We start from the raw sequence: 20559 nt of genomic DNA on the forward strand, positions 1-20559 counted from the left end.
TTATACCCAAGCGAGCTGTTTATTTATAAAAACTTTAGGTTTGGAGTTAAATTTAGGCGTGAAAAATACTTGAGCGTGTGAGTGATTGTAAACTCTGATACTCTGATTATAGTGGATTATTTGCTGCTGGCTTTTCCTGTGGACGTAGGTACTGATACTCGGACCGAACCATGTAAATTTTTGGTGTCCTTATTTTTTTCGTTTATTTCTCTGGCGATTTCGAGTCGACGTAAATTGCAAAATCCTATTGTTTCCGCGTATTATATCCTAACATTTTTTTTTGTCTTTATACAAACATCATTTTCTCTCTAAGCTGAATTTTTATGAGGGATTGTTCATAGTAAGTTTGAACCTTGTAAGCAATATTTGCTAATTAACATATCTCTCTAGATTGAATTGAAGTCTTACATCATATTACAAAAATGATCGATCTCCAATAAGAACCGGTTAAGATTGAGGTACAGCGAATACAAAATGCCAAATCTTCTCCAACCTTAGCCCCTTCATTCCCACCTCATTCAAATAATCACATTCAAGATAACATCCAATACCCAAAACCCCAGATGGGTAAATTGTGATTATAAAAGAACCCACTTTGCATCTGCTGAATCAGAAAATAGATTTCCAGAAGTTGGGAGTCCAAATCCCTTCACAAAGCTTCTGCAGTTTTTTAGTGCTAAGAGTCAGTAAGTGTTGCACCTGTGAAGGCGACAAGCGCTCGGCGGCATTTCCTCGTGCCTGGGATTTGCGAGGAGGGGGGCAACGTCTAAGTTACGTCGGGATGTCTGTTCGACAACGTAAAGCCGATCACTACATTTGAGTAGCGCTTGCACTACCTTCTTCATTGGAGGCCTCTTGGAAGGACGCTCCACGGTGCAAAAGATCCCGAGCTTAAAGACACTGCTTATTTCACCTAGGAACGAGTCGTGGTTGATTTCCTCATCTATTGCATCAGATATCGCCTTGCCATCTAGGATGTGACGCCACGCCCAATCGACGAGGCACATGTCTTCGTCCCTGCCTTTAGCCTCCCTCCCGGTGGTCAATTCCAAGAGAACAACCCCAAAGCTATAAACATCGATCTTCTCGTTAACTTTTGTCGTATGAGCATACTCTGTTCATTCAACAGGCAATACAAAACTAAATATTCTTTCTCACTGATACGATATGACGAAGGTGAGCTTGCATAGCTGAGATGGACTCATGTCAAGTGAATAGACAAACCTGGCGCAAGATAGCCGGCAGATCCGGCAATACCTGACAACGTGACGGCTTCTCCATGCTTGGCCAACATTCTTGCGACGCCAAAGTCCGCAATTTTCGCGTTGAACTCAGAGTCTAAGAGAATGTTGCTCGATTTCACGTCTCGGTGGATGATGGGCGGTGAACAATCATTGTGCATATAGCAAAGTCCTTTAGCTGCTCCACGCGCAATCTGCAACCTTTTGGGCCAATCCAAGATCATATTGTTGGCGACACCCGAGACGGGCGACAATCTTTCCTTCTTGTGAAGCCAATAGTCCAAGCTGCGATTTTCCATGTATTCGTACACTAGGAGTTTCGAGTTCTCGCAAGAAATACAGCACGCCAATTTGATAATGTTTATATGCCTTACGTTCCCTAGTATCTCTACTTCTGCCGAGAATTGCTTCTCCAGATTCTGGTCTAACTTTTGGTTATCTGAAATCCTTTTCACAGCGACTGTATCACCAGAAGAATTCACCATAATCCTATATACTTTTCCTGATGCGCCACTTCCAATCACATTTTCATCCTTCAGTTCTGACAGAATATTCCGTTCCGTAAAATTCAATCTTTGAAACGGGGTCAGTTTTGGAGTTGAATCGAACCGGTCCATCTTCTTTCTGGAAGCTCTGATAATGAATAGCAGTGCCAACAAAACGAACATTGCCGCAGCGATGGGCAAGACCATGATCATAGCGAAATTGCTACGGGATTGGGAATTGCAGACATTGGGAGTCATGAATGAATAGGATGAACAGAGGCCGGGGTTGTTCTCTAAACTGTACTCAAACATGGCGTTCTCTAATGCGTCGTTCTCTAACTTAGATGGGACTCGTCCGCTGAGACTGTTGGAGGACAAATTCAGAAGGGTCAGATTGAGCAGGCCGATTTCAGGAGGAATGGAGCCGCACAGTTGGTTTTCAGACAGGTCCAACCGTGTAAGTACCGGTAGGGAACCGAATTTGCTAGGAATGGGTCCAGTTAATTGATTGTGAGAAAGATCCAGAGTGATCAAGGATTTCCATGAAACGATGTCTGTGGGAAGATTCCCGGAGAGCTTGTTCTGACCGAGCAAAAGCCTCGTCAGAAAAGGAAGCTGAGTCAATTCAGTCGGAACCGTGCCCCTGAGGAGGTTATTATTAGCAATAAATACCCTCAAGTTCCTCCACGAAGACACCGTGCTCGGAATCTCGCCGAAGAATTTGTTGTTGCTCAGATCGATCCGAGTGAGGTTTGGGGACAGCTCCTTGGGAAGCTCGCCAGTTAATCCATTACCACTCAAAATCAAAGCGGTCAAGTTCCGCGACATCCAGAGTCCTCCAGGCACATTGCCGGTGAATCCATTGTCGTTCAAGATCGCTACAGACAAAGTGCTGCAATTTCCAAGTGACTCCGGCAACTCCCCGCTGAGATTGTTGTCCAAAACGGCCACCCCGAACAGCGTGCCGCCATAGCACAGTTGTTCGGGAAAGGCACCGGTCAAGTTGTTGAAGGCCACTTCGAATCTTCTGAGCGGGGAAAACTTGCCGAAGTCTGGGGGGATCGTGCCCCGCAAATAGTTGTTGGACAGCCTGACATCAGACAAAGCGGGAAGACTCGCGATACCTTCCGGGATTCCGCCGGACAATTGATTGAACGCTAAATTCAGGCTGTATAGATTCTTGAGCTTTCCGAAAACTTCAGGTATGTTCCCCATCAAATAATTTTCAGACAGATCGATCACGCTCAGGTTTGCGGCACTGACTGCCTGAGGGATCGACCCGGACACATTAGTCATGTACAAGTACAACTCGCTCAAGTTCCTCAGAGCAAAAATTCTGCCCGGGATCTCTCCTGTCAGTGGATTTATCCCCAAATCCAAGTGCTCGAGAGCCTCCATATCGCTGACCGTCTCCGGGATTCTGCCAAACAGGTTTGTCTGCGGCATCGAGAAGAACCGCAGCTTCTTCAGGGCAGTGAAGTTCTGTGGCAGCTGCGATGGCATGAAATTGTCATTGTACCCGAGGCTCAGTTCTTCAAGATTGGAGAGGCCAAAAATCTCTTCAGGGTACGTGCCATTGTACTCGGACATGTAAAGGTGAAGGATCCTCAGCCTCCGCAGCCTTGCAATCGACGCTGGGATGTCGAACGAGAAGCTGTTGCCAGCGAGAATCAGGACCTGAAGATTGGCCATGCGGTCGATATCGGATGGAATAGGACCTTCGAAGTAATTCTGGGACAGGTCAAGGTACATGAGCTCGGAACAGTAATAGAGAACTGTTGGAAACTCTCCAAGAATATTGTTGTTGGAGAGATCGAGCTTGGTCAGGTTCTTGAGGTCGCAGATGAATGGGGGGATCGAATAATTTATGTTCAGGCTGACAAGATTGAGCTCGGTGATGGAGCCGTCTTGGCAGGTGATCTCAGGCCATGTGCAGTGGGAGGATGAATTGGAGGTGACCCAGTGGTCGAGGGAAGATGGGTCCTGCCAGGACTGCCTCAGCTTCAAGAGGACTTGCTGTTCTTGATCTTGGATTTGAGACTCTGCAGCATGGGAGAGGAAGCAGAGGAAGACGACACAGGGGATGTAGGAGAAGAAGGGGAAGAAAAAGCGAATGTGAGGAGGTGACGAGGTTAGTCTCGGCATAATTGAAGGTTGTCCAGAGCTTTTCTGGTTAAAGAGAGACTCTCCGGTGTCGGAGCTTGAAATCTATCAGCTCAAAACATCAAGCGAAACGCGTCGGTTTGCTTTTGTTTATTGCTCGGCAGAACCCCCTCCGGTTTTTAACCTTGGACCAAAGTCCTGAAATTTGGACCTAGATGAGTGGGGGGTATTACATGCATCGCATATTTGAGTCCTCACATTAATGAATTTTGAGACCTATATCAGTCCACCCTTTTTCATTTCAGTATAATTAAAGAAAACAAAAGAAAAGAAAGAATAGTTAAAGAACAATAACCATACAATGTAAGCTGTCATATCAACGAGAGGTTGCGAACAAATTCCAAAGTTCAGCAAGTATCGTTCGAATTTCCATAACGTCATCCGACATCTAAATTTCTTAAAGATAAATGAGAAGAAATCATGAGAAACCAGCACCGAGTCCCTTAGAAAAAAAAAACACGAGTATCCATGTAACGATTGCATCGTCATTAAATTTGACAGTTGCATCACTTGCAAGTAAAGTATGATTTCAAGACCAATGCGGGGTATCATAGAGTGTGCGAATGATAACGTTTATTTTCGGGAACAATTTCTGTTTAGAAATAATTTTTTTTTTCACCGGACAAGTTTTTGAGTAAAATAATACATTTGATAACTGCACAAAATTTTTATTTCTAAAATAGAAATGCATTTGGCATTACCTCCCAATTTTTTGGGCTTGCGAAATATGATCGATTCATAGGACTAAGACGTGACGTAGAATTTCTTTTAACATTTTAATGATTTTATTAAAAAAAATTCTTCTTCTTTCTCTAGCTGGTCGTTAGCCTTGGTTATGGCCGACTATTGATCGGCCAAACGAGAGCCGGCAAGGTCGCCTCGAGTCTTGCCGTGGCTAGGCGAGGCTATATCGATCTCATGGCGACTGCATGAGGCTTGGGGTGACCTGATTTGGCTAGTCGTCAGTCGGTTAGGGGAAGAAGAGGAGAAAGAGAAAAAGAAAGAAAAGAAAAGAGAAATTTTTTTGGATTTCATTATCGAACTGTTCTTGAGAATAAGGAAGTAATTTTTCCTTTTCTTGATTCTATTTTAAATATATTTTCAAAAATAAAAATATAAACAAACGAATTTCTATTATATTTTTAATATGAAAAAAGAAGAAGATGAATGCCGATAGTCTCACATTTCAGTAAACTCCTTTAGGCTAAAGGCTTTTGCATTTTCTCAATGTTTTTCTCCAAAAGTTGAACCAAAGGCACCCATAAAAATCCAAAAAGTTGATCAACGTTCAACATTGTAGGGCTTCCGATTATTCATCCCCCCGAATTTCCCCGAAAGCGCGTGTAGATGGTTTTCATGGTTTTTGAAGGGTCAACATCTCACGCGGTGATATACCTATCTCAATAGGTGATACGAGGTTACAAGCACATAGATCGTAATTAGGGCGAGACAAGAGACTAGTATATATCGTGAAAATTTAGTGTTAATTTAATATAGGATTAATATCATGAAAAATATTAAATGAATATATTTGTGACAAATTTACTTTAAATTAATTTTTTAACCACAAAAAATCTCAAACTAGTATATTTAAGATAATTTGCTCCAAACTATTATTTTAAACGCAAAAAACCATAAATTGATACATTTATAATAAATTTATCATTCGTTAATTTCTATTAAATTGAATTAATATCAAGAAAAAATCATAAACGAGTATACTTGTGACAAACGAAAGATAAATCCCAAAATGATACACCCGTCAATTATCACATGTTATCTAACTTTAGTAATTTGACTTTAAAATTTAATGAACTTAACAAAGGTTAAATTTGTTAGTTTACGATTTTCTAAATTTATCATAATTGTATCGGTTTGAGGATTTTTGTGATATTGACCCTTCAATTTGTAAGTGATGCCCCAGTCAAAACCAATAAGACATAATTATCATGTGGAAATTTGTGTTTTTCAGTTGGTTTGGTGTAGGGTTCTCTAACAGTGATGTGGAAATTCACTTGGATGTATATTATACTTTACAATTTTTTTGTGACTCTAAATTATTACGAATGATCTGGTAGTATATGTTGTAATGGTTACAACATGTGACTATTCTTCCTTTTCCCTTATTGAAATTAATTAAAAAAAAGTGATCCAAGAGAGGTCACGATCCATAAATGTGAACACAAAGATATTCGCTACATGCGGTTACATAGGTTTGAGGACAGTTGAAATTGTATAGGCAAGATTGGCCACCACCTAATAAAGTTCGTCTTTCGACCAAAATAAATAAATAAACAAATTCTGTCAAATTTCCATCTTCCCTACTTTCTTCTCCCCCGCTTGCTCTGCTTGGGGAATTATCATTGGCTCTTTGACTCTTCCCCTCTTTCATCCGTCCAGTGACATGAGACATTAGTGGAAATGGAAAAGAACAAAAAGGAACAAATGCATCCACACCCATAATCTTAGGAGTTAGGACCCACCGAATTTTAGCACTTTCAAACGAGGTTAAAAAATCGGTAGTTCTGGCGAGCAATACACAAGCAAACCAACACGTTTTGCTTCATGTTTTGAGCTCATAGATATCTAGCTCCAACACCGGAGAGTCTCTCTAACCAGAAAAAGGACTCTGAACCACCTCCAATTATGCCGAGACTAACCTCATCACCTCCTCATATTCACTTCTTCTTCTACATCCCGTGCCTCGTCTTCCTCTGCTCCCTCTCCCATGTTGCAGAGTCTCAAATCCAAGATCAAGAACAGCAAGTTCTCTTGAAGCTGAGGTAATCCTGGCAGGACCCATCTTCCCTCGACCATTGGGTCACCTCCAATTCATCCTCCCACTGCACATGGCCTGAGATCACCTGCCAAACTCATACCTCTCGCGACATTAGGGTATTCACAATAATTTTGTAATAAGGAGTCGCCACCAGCTTATTGGGATAGGCTAGAAACCAAATAAGATATGAGAGTGTACCTCCCTTCCTACACAACCAAAAAATTTAGGATCGGAGACTTGATTACACTGATTAACCAATTAGTATCCTTTAGGTACCTAATCTTGTTCATATTAAGAGAGATTTTTTTGTTAGGCAATTTAGATTGATTTTATGCCTATTCACTAATATGTGAGGTGATCATGTAAGTGCGTAATTATCAACATAATAATCGCCACCAAAGAACGTATTAAATAGATTGCATGGAAATGAAGACCTAACACTAAGGACGTAACTACGATTTTATCCCCAAATTTTTTTTGAAGTACCCACTCATCTGTCTTCAATTTAAAATCCTAAGAGTAGGGCGATGAATGATTATGTTTAAATCAATCCCAATTGGTTGATTATCTAGAAAGAACACATCCTACAAAGCACGGTTGAAAGCTACATCTAATTCAAAGCGCGTGACAAGCGAAATCAAACCGATATCATCTTTTGATTCGTCCTTGCTTTTCTTTACATGCTTCAGTCTTTTTCCCCAACCAATCCAGAGTAGTGTCCCCGGTCAAAGTTCCGACATTGGGTTGTCTTCTACTTCTTCCCCTGAATTTCCTCGAAGGTGTGGGTAAATCCCCAACTCCCTATTTTCGACCCTGTTCGCGAGGCCAACAACACACGCCGTGGAATACCGACCTCTAAAGGTGATCGAGTTCACAAGCACATAATGATAATGGCGAGACGAGAGACCAGAGTTTACCAGGGAAGATATTGCCTCGACTTAATTTCTAAGCAAAGTCATGGACGAAATTAATCACAATACAATTATTGTATGGAAACTCGTGCAGTGTGGGGCTTACACGATTTTTCTTAGGCGTTTTAGGAAATCTACATGTCCGACAATATTGTGTAAATTCAACTGGGCGATACTCATTGAACTCTTCAATTTGTTTATGACTTGAAGTAACTATTATTGATCCAAGCAAGACACGTTTATCAAAAGGAATGGCATGATGCAGCACATCCAGCACGATCTTGCATCGGGTTTCAATAGGACCATCAATCGCAAACGGGCCTTAGCACTGCTAGAACTAATAACGAGGATTGGTTTAGTTTAATCATGTGGGATGATAACTCTATAAAAATAGAGTTATTTTACCAATTTTGGCCAATAAATAATGCATTATTTGTGAGAAATTTTTTTAGATTTCTTTCTATCTATTCAAATTTTTCGTTGTTTATGCAGCATAATATGAAGAGAATAAGGGAAAAATGGCAAAAAGAATGAAAGGAATATACCAACCATAGTAGCATTGGAAGGAATCAAGACTTTGATTTATTTCTTAATTTTACGCGAAAAATAAGCAATTGCCTTGTGTTTGGAGCCTTAAATTTATCTTATAAATATTATAACATTGAGAGGTTGGGGGATAGTTAAGTTTTTATTTTTAAACCGTTTTTTTATTTTTGGGGGTTTTTCTAAGTATTTTGAAGAGAAGACAAAAAATGATGACATAATTCTTGTTCTTTGATTCAAGATGTTGATTTAATTTATATTATCGTTTCTTCTTCTATTATGTTCATGATTATAATGATATGAATATCATGCTTTTTATGTTTTGTAGGTGATTTCATTCATGTATATTATATATTAATGTGCTTAGTGCTTTTAAGTGACTAGCCACCATTTGAATGATTTGATGTGCATATTTGAGACTAAGAAGTGATAATATGCAATTACTCCTTATAATATATAACCATAAATTAAATATGGATAGAAGTATATCATATTATTTGTGTGACTTTCGATGATAAGGTGATCTAAAAGGTTCATTGTAGATCGGGAATGTTTATTTAAATGCACATAGAGATATGGTGGATCAATAAACTGAGTAGGTTTGCTATACCCAAATAGAGGATAATAAATAAATTAGGAAATTTCGCAATCACATGTTTGATATCGTTCTTGTATATATAATGATATGAAATTCATATATAGTGGTTAGATGAAATCGGATGCTCTAACATATTTATTTTATTGATATATTGCATTTAGTTCTGAAATTTTTCTTCTAAAATTGTCGATTTTATTTATTCTCAACTTTATTTTAATATGTTAGATAAATTTTAGAATTAGTCCACTTTTAATATTTAACTAGTTTATTAATCATTAATCTCTGTGGGACGATATTTTTTCTCATCATTATATTACTTGTTCAATATGTTCATTTGCTTTTATAATTTTACGACCAAATTTTTGGCGCTATTACCGAGGATTGTTTGTTTAATACCAATTAATATCGATCTTGGATGATACAAGGTTTAATCTAGCTTTCATTTTTATTTTCTTCAGAGTGTACACGGTGTATGACACGTAGTCAACAAGGGAAACTTACTAAGTTAGATCTAGAAATCGAACGTACATTTAAAATGTGACTATGAGAACAAAGAAATTACACTAAAAAGATGGAGCAAGTTCGTGAGTATGAAAATCCACATAGACTTTTGAGAGATTATGCCATGCCAATGGTTCAGGACACCACATCAATCATCACGAGACCTGCAATTCAAGTAAACAACTTTGAGACCAAACCATTACTCATTCAGATGCTTCAACAATCGGTACAATTTAATGAGCTACCAAGCAATGATCCAAACACTCACATCGATACTTTTATTGAAATCTGTGACACAATTAAATATAATTGAATTACAAATGATGCTATTAGATTAAGATTATTTCCAATTTTCATTAGAGACAAAGTTAAGGTTTGGCTCTCTTCTCTACCTGCAGGATCAACCATGGCATGGAATGATAGGGCCTAAAAATTTCTCAGTAAGTTCTTTCCACTTGCAAAATCTACAAAAATGCATAGCGATATTACTAATTTTATACATATGGATAATGAATCATGTTATGAAGCACAAGAATGATTTAAGGAGTTTATTAATAGATACCCGCATCATGGAATGACTCAAGGAGTTTCTTAGGAGATACCCACATCATGGAAGGAATTGGTATTGTGATTCATAATTGCCTTGTGTTTGGAGCCTTTGATTTATCTTATAAATAGAATAACATTGAGAGCTCGGGGAAAAGCTAGGTTTTTATTTTGTGTTAATACCACAAAAAGAAAATCTTAAACTGGTACATCTATGATAAATTTACCTAAAATTAATTTTCTGACCACAAAAAAGCCAAACTGGTACACTTGTAATAAATTTATCATATATTAGTTTCTGTTAAATTTTACTGTCAAATTACTGAGTTGGATTACACGTGATATTTGACTAACATATCATTTTGGGATTTTACTTTGCATTTGTCACAGTTATATCAGTTTTGTTATCCAGTTTGGGATTTATAGCGGTCAAAAAATTAACTTTGGCTGAATTTATCATAAGTGTACAAATTTGGAGTTTTTTGTGGTCATCTATGGTAAATTTATCACAATTGTACTAGTTTAGGGTTTTTTTTTTTTTTTTTTTTGGTGATCATTTGAGTTAAATTTATTATAGATGTACTAGTTTTGGGTTTTTCATGATATTAACCATTTTTATTTTTAGATCTTTTTTTTTTTTCATTATTTAGGGAGTTTTTCAAGTATTTTGGAGAGAATACGAAGTTGTGATAGAATTCTTGTTTTCTTATTCAAGATGTTGGGTTTAATTTAGGTTAGTTACCTTAATTAAGTAGTTCACATATTTTTTTAGTATATTAAAGAAAATGGATTATAATATATTCCAATAATGGTTTACATGCTTTGTGTAAAATTATGTCACTTATGGTAAGGAAAAAATATATTTTTGATATAGAATTGAAACTGAAAAATTTCTTTTTTATCATTGATCTTATAGTAACTTGTAAATTTTTTTTGTTCCTCTTATCTCTAAAGCTCACTTTCTTGATGAAACTTTTATTAATTTCACTAGTCTAAAATATATATCAAGTCTCCTTATTTACTATATCAAAGCATTTATCTTTTTTTCTTATTATACTGATGAGATAATTTTATACATGTAAGATGTTAAAGGAATATCTAGGAATACACTAAAAACATTGTGCACATGACATATCTTTATATTTTTTTTCGTAAACAGTTCATATATAATATTAATTTTGTCAATCAAAAACAATGATACTCCACTTATATTTGAAAAAAAAAACTTTACTTTATGCAATGTTGTGATTTAATTAAATTTCATCTACTTAATTTATCTATGAATTCGATCGGCAACGTGGAAAAGAACTAGATGTCTTTTCCACAAAACAAACTATCATGGAACTAATATCTAATAATAATAATAATAATAATAATAATAATAATAATAATAATAATAATAATAATAATAATAATAATAATAATAATAATAATAATAATAATAATAATAATAATAATAATAATAATAATAATAATAATAATAATAATAATAATAATAATAATAATATAGGGCCTTTAAAATACATGGAAAATGTACAATAAACACAATCTAAACATATGAAATTATTAATTATGGTAAGTAAATCCTACGTAGATATAGAAATACTTAAAAAGGGGAAGTAAATAAATTTGGGACCACAAATACAAATTGCAATTGAATGATAAAGGGCAAAAAGTCTTTTTGGTGAAAATTGGATGGATTTAGTGATATAGGGGGTGGAAAATAGCGCCACCCATAATTTATATTCTTGTTTCTTCTTTTATTATGTTCTAATTTTCTTTTGATAGGGCAAAGATATAATTTGACCATGATGATATGAATTTCATGTTTTTTTTTTTTTTTCTGTTTTGCAAGTGATTTTATTCATATTAATTATACATTATTGTGCTTAATGATTTATGAATATTAAATGATCTGACATATATATTTGAGACTGAGAAGTGATAATTTACAATTGCTCTTTATAATATATATAACCATGAACTAGATGTGGATAAATGCATACCATGTTATTTGTGTGGCTTTCAATGATAAAGTGGTCCAAAAGATTCATGTAGAGATATGGTGAATTGATAAATATAGTAGGTTTGCTATACCTAGAGATAAGAAAGTAAATAGATTAGAAAATTTCATTATCATATGTTTGATATTGTTCTTGTATGCATAATAATATGAAAATTTAAAATTTAATGGTTATGGTGAAATCGAATGCTCTAACATATTTATTTGATTTATTTACTACATTTAGTTCTGAATTTTTTTCTAAGATTTTTAATTTTAATTTATTCTCAATTTTATTTTGATCTATTAGATAAAATTTATAATTAGTCAATTTTAAAAATTTAATTGGTTTATTAATCATCAACTTTTGTGGGACGATATTCTTTCTCATTATCATATTACTTGTTCGACATGTTCATTTGCTTTTAGAATTTTACGAACATGTGACTCTATGTAACTGAGTTTTTATCTTCCTTACTCCTGTTGAAGGCTCGACCTGTCAATTGTTGGATCATGCTACGGAAAATTTGCGCATTTACTTAGCTCCACCAAAGGAATCAATTCGCAGTCATTCAGGTTTTTTTCTTGCTAACCTCGGAACTAGGAATCAAAAGAAATGTGTGACGGTTCGACAACTACAAACATTATCCGGTAGTCTAAGCAACACGTACTAATTTTCACTGAAGACTAAACAACGAAGACTTACCATCGTATCAAAAAAAAAAAAAAAAAAAAAAAAAAAACAACGAAGACTTTTTCTCTCTCTCTCTCTCGTTTGCTTGATTGTATATAATAGTCAAAACATAAATGAGTAAAAAAATATGTTATGCGATCACTCGAAACAAACGGACTTAATAAACACCCCTTGACTCAATCACATCTTCTTCTTTTTTGGGCTCAACATTCCTTTTTGGCTCTTCCAATTTCCTTATATATGGAATATTATTAGATAGTCTTGCTCGGCTGCAATTCTGAAAGAAAGCTACTTGAGTTGGCGACGGAATTAGAATCTCCACACCACGGAAAGTATTAACATCCTAGGATGAATTTCAAAGCAATTCTTAAGAATCTCTAATTTCAATCAATTTCAATGCAAGACCTAATCAAAAGAGTATCCTTATGTAATTATCTCACCTTCTTTTCAGTCAGTCAAAGTTCAATATCGTTCACCTTACTTTAAGAGCGCCCAGTTGTGTAGGGCCAGGAATCTTTTTTTTTTTATGCGGTCAACAAGCACTTGTTGTTGGGATCAGATTCATGCATTTGCCCCAATTCTTTCATACATGTAAATGCTGATGGCTAAACTTTGCTACAAAGAGTCATGTCTGGGTGATTAAAATACCGAACCCAATACCTTTACCCAGAGAGAATGCCAAGTTTAAGCCCATCATGTATAAATGCCGATACCATCAATAGGCATGTGTGGTTCGGATCATATTCATGTATTCACCCTAATTCTTTTATACATGTAAACGCCAATGATTGAACTTTGCCGCAAAGAGTCATGTTCGGGTGATTAAAGTACTGAGCTCGATACCTTCACCTAAGGAGAATGCCAAGTTTAAGCCTGTCAAATAGATCCAATTAGATTCACCTTCAAAACAATGAATTATGGGTCAATTAAAATATATTAATTGTCATACACCACATCAATTCTCAGATGTGGAATTTTTCTGACACAGCTCACAATCCTAACAATATTTATAACTTTCTTAAAGGAGTCGAAGGAATCATTTTCCACTTTCACCGGTGCTACTACTCAATAATAGATTAATTTGCGAAATTCTCAATAAAAACTATTTTATTATATTATGATGTAAATATGAGCAGCTTAACATATTTTATTTCACATTTTTTTTAATTTTCGACTCGTTTATCTTAAATGTTAAATTAAAAAAAAAAAAATTATTTAAAAAAAAAAAAAAAGTGGAAGAAGAAGAAGTCAATAAGAACCCTCCAATGCTCACTTTAGGCTTATGATGTGCCTATGGCCCTAGGGGACACATAAGCCCCTTTGATGCCTAATGTCTTCTCTTGATTGATTAGCTTTGTCTTGTTCACCAAGGTTATCCTTTTTGGCTCATCATAACCTAAGATTCTAGAGGATACCTAAACTTACGAGTCACCAACTTATTCTCCAAGGAAAATCTCAAGCCATCATTACAAATCTTCGAGTGGACACCTAGGCTTATGAGGTGGAGATCTAATGACTTAGTGTCATCATTTTAAGAGCTTTGCTTGTCTCCATTTCATTGGACTACATTAGCACTTAACTCATTATTAAGGAGACAACTCATTATGGATAGGTGGAACTCTAAAAGGTATGGTGGCATCTAGCTATAGATAGCCATACTAGTTTCAATGTGTCCTATTTTATTGGAAACACTTCGCTTGGATACATTGCTTAATCCCCAAAGTAAATCTTTGGTAATCATGACCATATCGTAAAGAACTAAGTGGAATGATAAGTCAACCTCCTTCATGAAGAAGCTAGGGTGTTCTAGAGTTTTTTTCTCTTTGTTCTTTTCTTCATTAAGAAGGCGGTCTAGAAAAATTTCATCGTCTAAGTTAATTCCGAATTGGAAAGGGATCATTAGGTACACCTTGGAAAATCGAATCACGTACACTGAGGTTCGGCCATCACACCCCATGCTTGCCCGAACCATTTCTTGGATAGTTGGATTTAGCCTAAAGGGCCGGTTGTCCTTCGGTCGGTTCAAGGCCAATCTAAGGCTACTCATGATCTAGCACTAAGCCAAGACACTCATGGATATTAGAATTAGTGACGGAATAGCCAAGTCTATCCCCGAGCTTATTCCGATCGACACCCAATCCATCCGTATGGCTCATGGTTGGTGTAATGCAGATCCACAATCGGACATCACCAATTCAAGATTCCTTTGATCACTAAGAATTAAATAAGGAATGATGCATTTTTGGTAGGAAGACGATCATATTTGATTGCATCGGATCGTCCGTGTATCGGTACATGGCGGCGAATCACCGCGACCGGGCACTATGACCGATCATGACCATCTGCCGATTCAAGATCATCCATGACCACCGTCGTGATCAAAAAGTCATCTTATGAGCTGGTGATCCTGTCCTATTAGTATGGTTAGTGGAAATTCACGGCCGACACCTTGACCACTCGTGACCAGGTTTGTCGATCGATCGATCGGCCGGTCGGCCCATGACCGATCCGTGATTCCTTGCATCCCGATCAAATTGATCAATCCATGGCCAATGGCCCATGATCAATCCTTTTTGGACCTTATGGCCGATCCTTACAAGGTCGGAATCGAGGATGTTACAAATTATGTGCTTAGCAAACTATTTATTATATATGTTAAAGCAAATGACCAATTGCCTACCGTTAGTAACTCACCTACTTTGTCAATCAACACCCCAAAGAAGAACTCACCCATCTTTTAGATCATAATTCTCATTATCATAACTTTGTTTTTCTATTGATGTAATTACATTCTAATAAGACAAAGGGAAAAATACTTCCTTTTAGGGCATATTTGGTAACAATTATGTTTCCGGGAATAGACCGATAAGAAATGATTCTTTTTTATTATGTTCTTAGGAACAATTTCTAAGCATTTTAATCGTTTGATAACCTGTCTAAAATTTCTGATGTTGGAATAGAATTGTGTTTGGTACCGTGTTCATTGATTCTATTCCAAATCAATTTATTTTAATTTTTAAATATTTTTTTTTTTACTTTTTCCTTTTTTTTTCTTTTTTCCTTTTTCTCCTACTCTTCTTCTTCTTCTTCTTCTTCTTCTTCTTCTTCTTCAAGTGGCCGGTGACTTCACCGAGCGTCGCGTCGGCCTCTACGAGGCCGCTCGTCGAGGCCGGGCGAGGCCCACCTCATTGAACCTCACCCTAGTTCGGTGAGCCTCCCAGCAAGCTCGCCGGACCAGCTTGCCGGCGACCAACGGATGGCAAGCGCGTGATGGCGGTAGATGAAGAGAAGAAAAGAGAAGAAGACTTGATTATTAGATTTGTTCCCGGGACAAGAATCATTTTTTATTCTTGATTCTACTCAAATCTGTTCTTGGGAACAAAAATTTTACCAAACATGATTCTCGTTTCCCAACCGGCTCCCGGAAACAAAAATCAAAATCAATTACTATTAGGAAGGTTACAAACAAGGCCTTATAAGCTGGTTTAAACTTAGCTTTGATCCGAAAGATGTGATTTGACCATATCACATAAGCTACAAAGGTCTTCAAGACATGGAGAACATATATTTGAGCTAGATTGGTAGCCAAATGCAAGATGGATAGGAAGAACAATTTGTTCATGTGAAACATAAAAGAAAGAGAGAAAAATGAGACTCATTGGTTAGGGATGTCTCGGAGCACCTCATCTTTGTTAATAATATACACTAGGTGATTATCTACAAAGATATGCCTCTATAGCTACCAATACCATAGACATAATATTCCTCAATAGTTTATGGCATCTAGTAGGAGTTTGCATGAAATATCATTGTCAATTGTCAAGTGAACTGTAGCTAAGTCTACATGCGAATATTTGTTGTTGCTTTGAAAGCAATTTGAAGTATTACTATCCTTGTTTAACTCAGTCAAGTCTAAGGGATAGTGCAAAATGGGCATCGTTTGTCTTCAATTTCAAGTGGGGGACTGTTCACCTATAGAACAGAGTCATGCTTTTTAAAAGGAAAAGATAACAAAAGGAGAAACCAAAAATTACAAGAGAGGAACAACAAATGACCTAAGTCAACACTGTTGAATTGGTGTCCCTAAGTTTATGTTTTTCTGCAAATGACATGGCTTTGATAGAATTGAGGGACTAACTCCAAAGCTCAAAGTACGGGACATACCGGAAGATGAAAGTTTTATCTATATATGAAGAAGAAACTAAATTGTATATTTGGGAGGAAGAGGGTAGTAACAAAGCTTCAGTACAAACCAAGGATCAAGAAACAACAACAACAAGCAAACTAGATACCTTCGCTTCATTTTGGCAAATGATAATGTATTGATCGAGATGTGACAATTGACATAGAAGTGTGATGATGCAATGGAAAAAGTGTATCCAGTTCGGTCACGCTATATTGGTCAGCAGTAAGATTGCATATGCTCAATATAACACAGTGTTAAGATGCTAAATGTTTTGATCTATAAGTTTGGACATAAAACACACACTCAACCACTTTAAGGATACTCAGGTGGAAGCTTATTCAAACCTATTCACAAAAAGAATGTCAATGACAACTTCCTTCTTCACAAAGTTTAGGATCACAAAATGAGAGATAAAATAGGTTGACATCATGACAAAAGTTCCGTATCAAGTATATAGCATACTACATCATTGAACTTGCATTGCATCCACATGTTCATTGATGCTCAAAAGGAATATTTGGATCTAGATAACAAAAAGTGCCGTTGATATTTCAGACTACTAATGCAAGCCACAACTCAAACTTTGGGAAATGGAAACCAATGATGATTTGTTTTCTATTCTATTATAAATAAACGCATTCGACTAATGTGGTTCCTAGAGGATGCAAAAACCATTACAATGTCCTCTAAGATAAGTGGATAACAATTTTATAAAAAGCAAAAAGACTTACTTTGCAATCTGGACGGGCCTGTATCAAGAAGAGCATAAAGGTCATTTCATATGCATATGACCTGTAATATGTGGATCATTCACTTTGAAATTGAATAAAAGAAATTTAGAAGAAATATGTCTAACCGAACTAATAGGTCTCAATAGTGATGGAGTCTTCTGCCTCTTTTGAGATCTTTCCAGATTGTTCTTCCTTTGCAGCATTTTGCTTTCCTTCCTCAAATTTCCTTCCAGCAGAGACCTTATATATATTATGCATTAAAATGAGGATATTATAAGTTCGAGCAAAATAAAATACTTGATTTGATAAAAACCTAGTTCTGAACAAAATAAAGAAGAGTTTCCATGAGAATCTAATTAAACATAGAGTGCCCTACTCTCTCTTTAATGTAGACATAAGAAAGGAAATCACGCATATAAAAGGAATCATGAATCCTCAAGCTTTTGATCATAAGGACTTGATTTTGGTAATACAGTCCTCGATTTTCAAGTTGCTTCTAATATTAGGATTGCAGGCATGCTCTTACCAAAGAAACCAAGACCTCACTTCATCATTTTTTTTTTCATAGGTAAGAGGATAGACCATAGGCTAACAACTGGGTGCAACCCGTATAGAGAAAGAGTTCAAATCACTAACGGCGTATATAAAGCAGTTCTCAAATTTGAGCCAGGTTTTTTGGTTATTGAGATAGGTGAATTCTTATAGATCTATCCTCCAAAGGAACTGGACAGGAGCTCCATAACAAGACGAATCATCAATTATATTGACCAAGACATTTACATCCTAAGCAAGTTTCCACTCCATCAAAAAGCTCTCTTGTTCCGCTCCTCCCAATCAACCAAAAAGTGGAAAGAGGAGTTGAGGTAATTGTCTTTCTTATTGTGCTGTAAGTGAATGCCTTGCCAAGCCTCCAAATTTTTTGCTCAATAGAACTTCCCATAACCCAAGATAACCCGATGCAAAGCAGAGGAAGGCTGTCGAAACCCGTCTCATCAAGAACAATAAAGGAGGAGATGTTTCTCTACCTCCTTTTCGCAGATGAAACACTAATTAAACAATACTTTGCTACTTTGTTGCAGGTTATCTTTTTTGAGCAAAAAAAAAGAAAACTCTTTTGGAATTTTCACTTTCCAAATCGTTTTTCAAAAGAAAATCCAATTTACCATGAAAGCCCTCCCTATCTAGCAGCTTTTAGTAAAATTTTGTAGAAATGTTTCTGCCTCTTCCACCGTTCTCCGCCAAAGTATCCCCAGAAGCAGTAGAAATCTTCGAATTGCACAAAACACTTAAATAAATAAATAAATAAACCCATTTCAAAACCCAAACTTGGGCTTGCCTTAAAAAAAATCAATAATGACCATATCATCGTTTAAACAATAACAATCTGGTAGCAAAGCCTCCATGTTCTGGTGATGTCAAAGACATCTAGGAACTGATCTTCCAAAGTTGTGTCCCCACGCCAAACGTCCTGTGTCCTATTTCCATGAGAAAAAACTTGCTTCGACATTCTCTAATCTTCCTTCGTACATTAGTCTGTGTAAAGCTCCCCTATCCGCACTGATTCAACCTGCCTTTTCAAGGCCAAAGTTTGCAACTACTATTTTTCTTCGAAGATGTTCATTTGCAACACTGAACCGCCAATGCAATTTGCCAAGAAAAGCCATGTTGATTAACAAGTACTTGATGACTAAACTGCCATTTCAAAAAGGTCATCTGATTGCTTTCCGATCCACTAAGTTGAACTTGTGAGCCTCCTTAATATCATCCCATGAAAATTCATTCTGAATGGCATCCAACCTTTTTAGCCACCGAGGAAGGGATTAGAAAAGAAGAAATGAAATAAATAGGAAGATTGGGAATAGTGCTTTCAAAAAGACCTCTCTGCTTTGGAGAGGGAAGAACTTTTCCAACCAGATAATCACTTATCAAAAACAGGCTCCTAGGTATGCTTGTTCTTGGAACAAGAACCAAAAAGGAGACCCAAAACCTATCTGTTACGGATTAGCAAAATTCCAGAACTCTTTCATAAAATCATGTCATTTCTCTCTAATGGAAAACTCCAAAATCAGTTCTTATTGGGAGGATTGGATTGCGGAGACTCATAAAGTTTGCATCGTTTAATCAAAGCCCTTTTGGGGAAATGGCAATGGAGATTTACACAGCTCGTGGGAAAGAAATATTTTTATAAGATAGAGCTAAAGGAAGCAAGGTCGGCATACTGGGATTTAAAGGTGCGGGGCACCTAATTATGGAAATCTGTCCGGAGAATTGAATAACTTCTTATTTTATCCACTTCAATGTCGCCCATGGATGTAAGACACGATCTTGGATTGTTTTTGTGTTGTGGTTAATTTGTGATAACATTTGCATGATAATTAGCCGCACTTTGTGCCATAGCATTACATAAGTGCTGCACTTTCTAAGACAAATAGTCATTCCATCCACTGGAATTCAAGGCTTGATTGGAACGTTGATTAGCTCAAGTCGGTTAGTTTAAATTCTGTATTATTGTAATTCTTCCTTGCCTTCTTTGGTTGTCATCTTAAACCTTTTTACCTATAGGAGAAAATGAGAGATGAAAAGATTTCATAATTAATGACATTTAGATGAATTGGGATATATTCAGCCTAAAACTTGTTAGAAAGTATAATTGAGTCAGCAAAACTTACAAAAGTGTAATCAAGTCCTAAAACTTGTCAAGTTGGTTCAATTGAGTTCTAAATTTAACACCGTCCAAAGTTAACCAATTGCTAACGCCAGCACGACGTCACATTTTTAAATGAATTTTTTTATTTTTTATATGGCTTTTTTAAAAAAATTATTCAAAATTTTTAAAAATTAGATTAAACTCAAAAGGAAAAGCTAAATTTATTTTAAAAAATAAAACTGTTCAAAAAAAAAAAAAGGATGGAGCTTCGCTACCACCTATTGCCGACGGCCGGTGACGGTTGCGGACCTTAGGCGGGGTGGTCAGCCCCTCGGGGCAAGGCCTCGCCGGCCCAAGTGAGCGGCCACCCCCGCCGGGTGCGAGGATGCCTGGGGCACGTCCGACCTGGCGGGGCTCGGCGACCATCGCCCGCCCTAGGGCGAGTAGGGCGTCGTCCGATTTAGGCCTTGTCGGGAGGTCCGAGGGGGAGGAGCAGCCGCAACTCCAACAAGCCGGGTGGAGCACCGAACCT

At 36.8% G+C, this 20559-nt stretch overlaps 2 protein-coding genes and 1 non-coding gene across 3 annotated transcripts; all 3 read right to left on the reverse strand.

Moving 5' to 3' along the window:
* Window positions 1–450: 450 nt before the first annotated feature.
* On the reverse strand, window positions 451–2862 carry LOC104431399 (receptor-like protein kinase 5). The gene is made up of 2 exons (XM_039308010.1): window positions 1225–2862; window positions 451–1114 (listed from the first exon to the last, which is right to left on the reverse strand). Exons 1-2 carry the CDS (start codon window positions 2552–2554, stop codon window positions 684–686), a joined length of 1761 nt encoding a protein of 586 aa, XP_039163944.1. The 5' UTR covers window positions 2555–2862; the 3' UTR covers window positions 451–683.
* On the reverse strand, window positions 2596–3871 carry LOC120291641 (receptor-like protein 52). The gene is made up of 2 exons (XM_039309302.1): window positions 2672–3871; window positions 2596–2604 (listed from the first exon to the last, which is right to left on the reverse strand). Exons 1-2 carry the CDS (start codon window positions 3869–3871, stop codon window positions 2596–2598), a joined length of 1209 nt encoding a protein of 402 aa, XP_039165236.1.
* Window positions 3872–9693: 5822 nt separating this feature from the next.
* LOC120292349 lies at window positions 9694–9797 on the reverse strand. The gene has a single exon (XR_005550145.1). It is a non-coding gene; the product is annotated as a small nucleolar RNA R71 (small nucleolar RNA).
* Between the last annotated feature and the right edge of the window lie 10762 nt (window positions 9798–20559).

The sequence above is a fragment of the Eucalyptus grandis genome, chromosome 3, assembly GCF_016545825.1.
Source record: "Eucalyptus grandis isolate ANBG69807.140 chromosome 3, ASM1654582v1, whole genome shotgun sequence".
Classification (NCBI taxonomy): domain Eukaryota; kingdom Viridiplantae; phylum Streptophyta; class Magnoliopsida; order Myrtales; family Myrtaceae; genus Eucalyptus; species Eucalyptus grandis.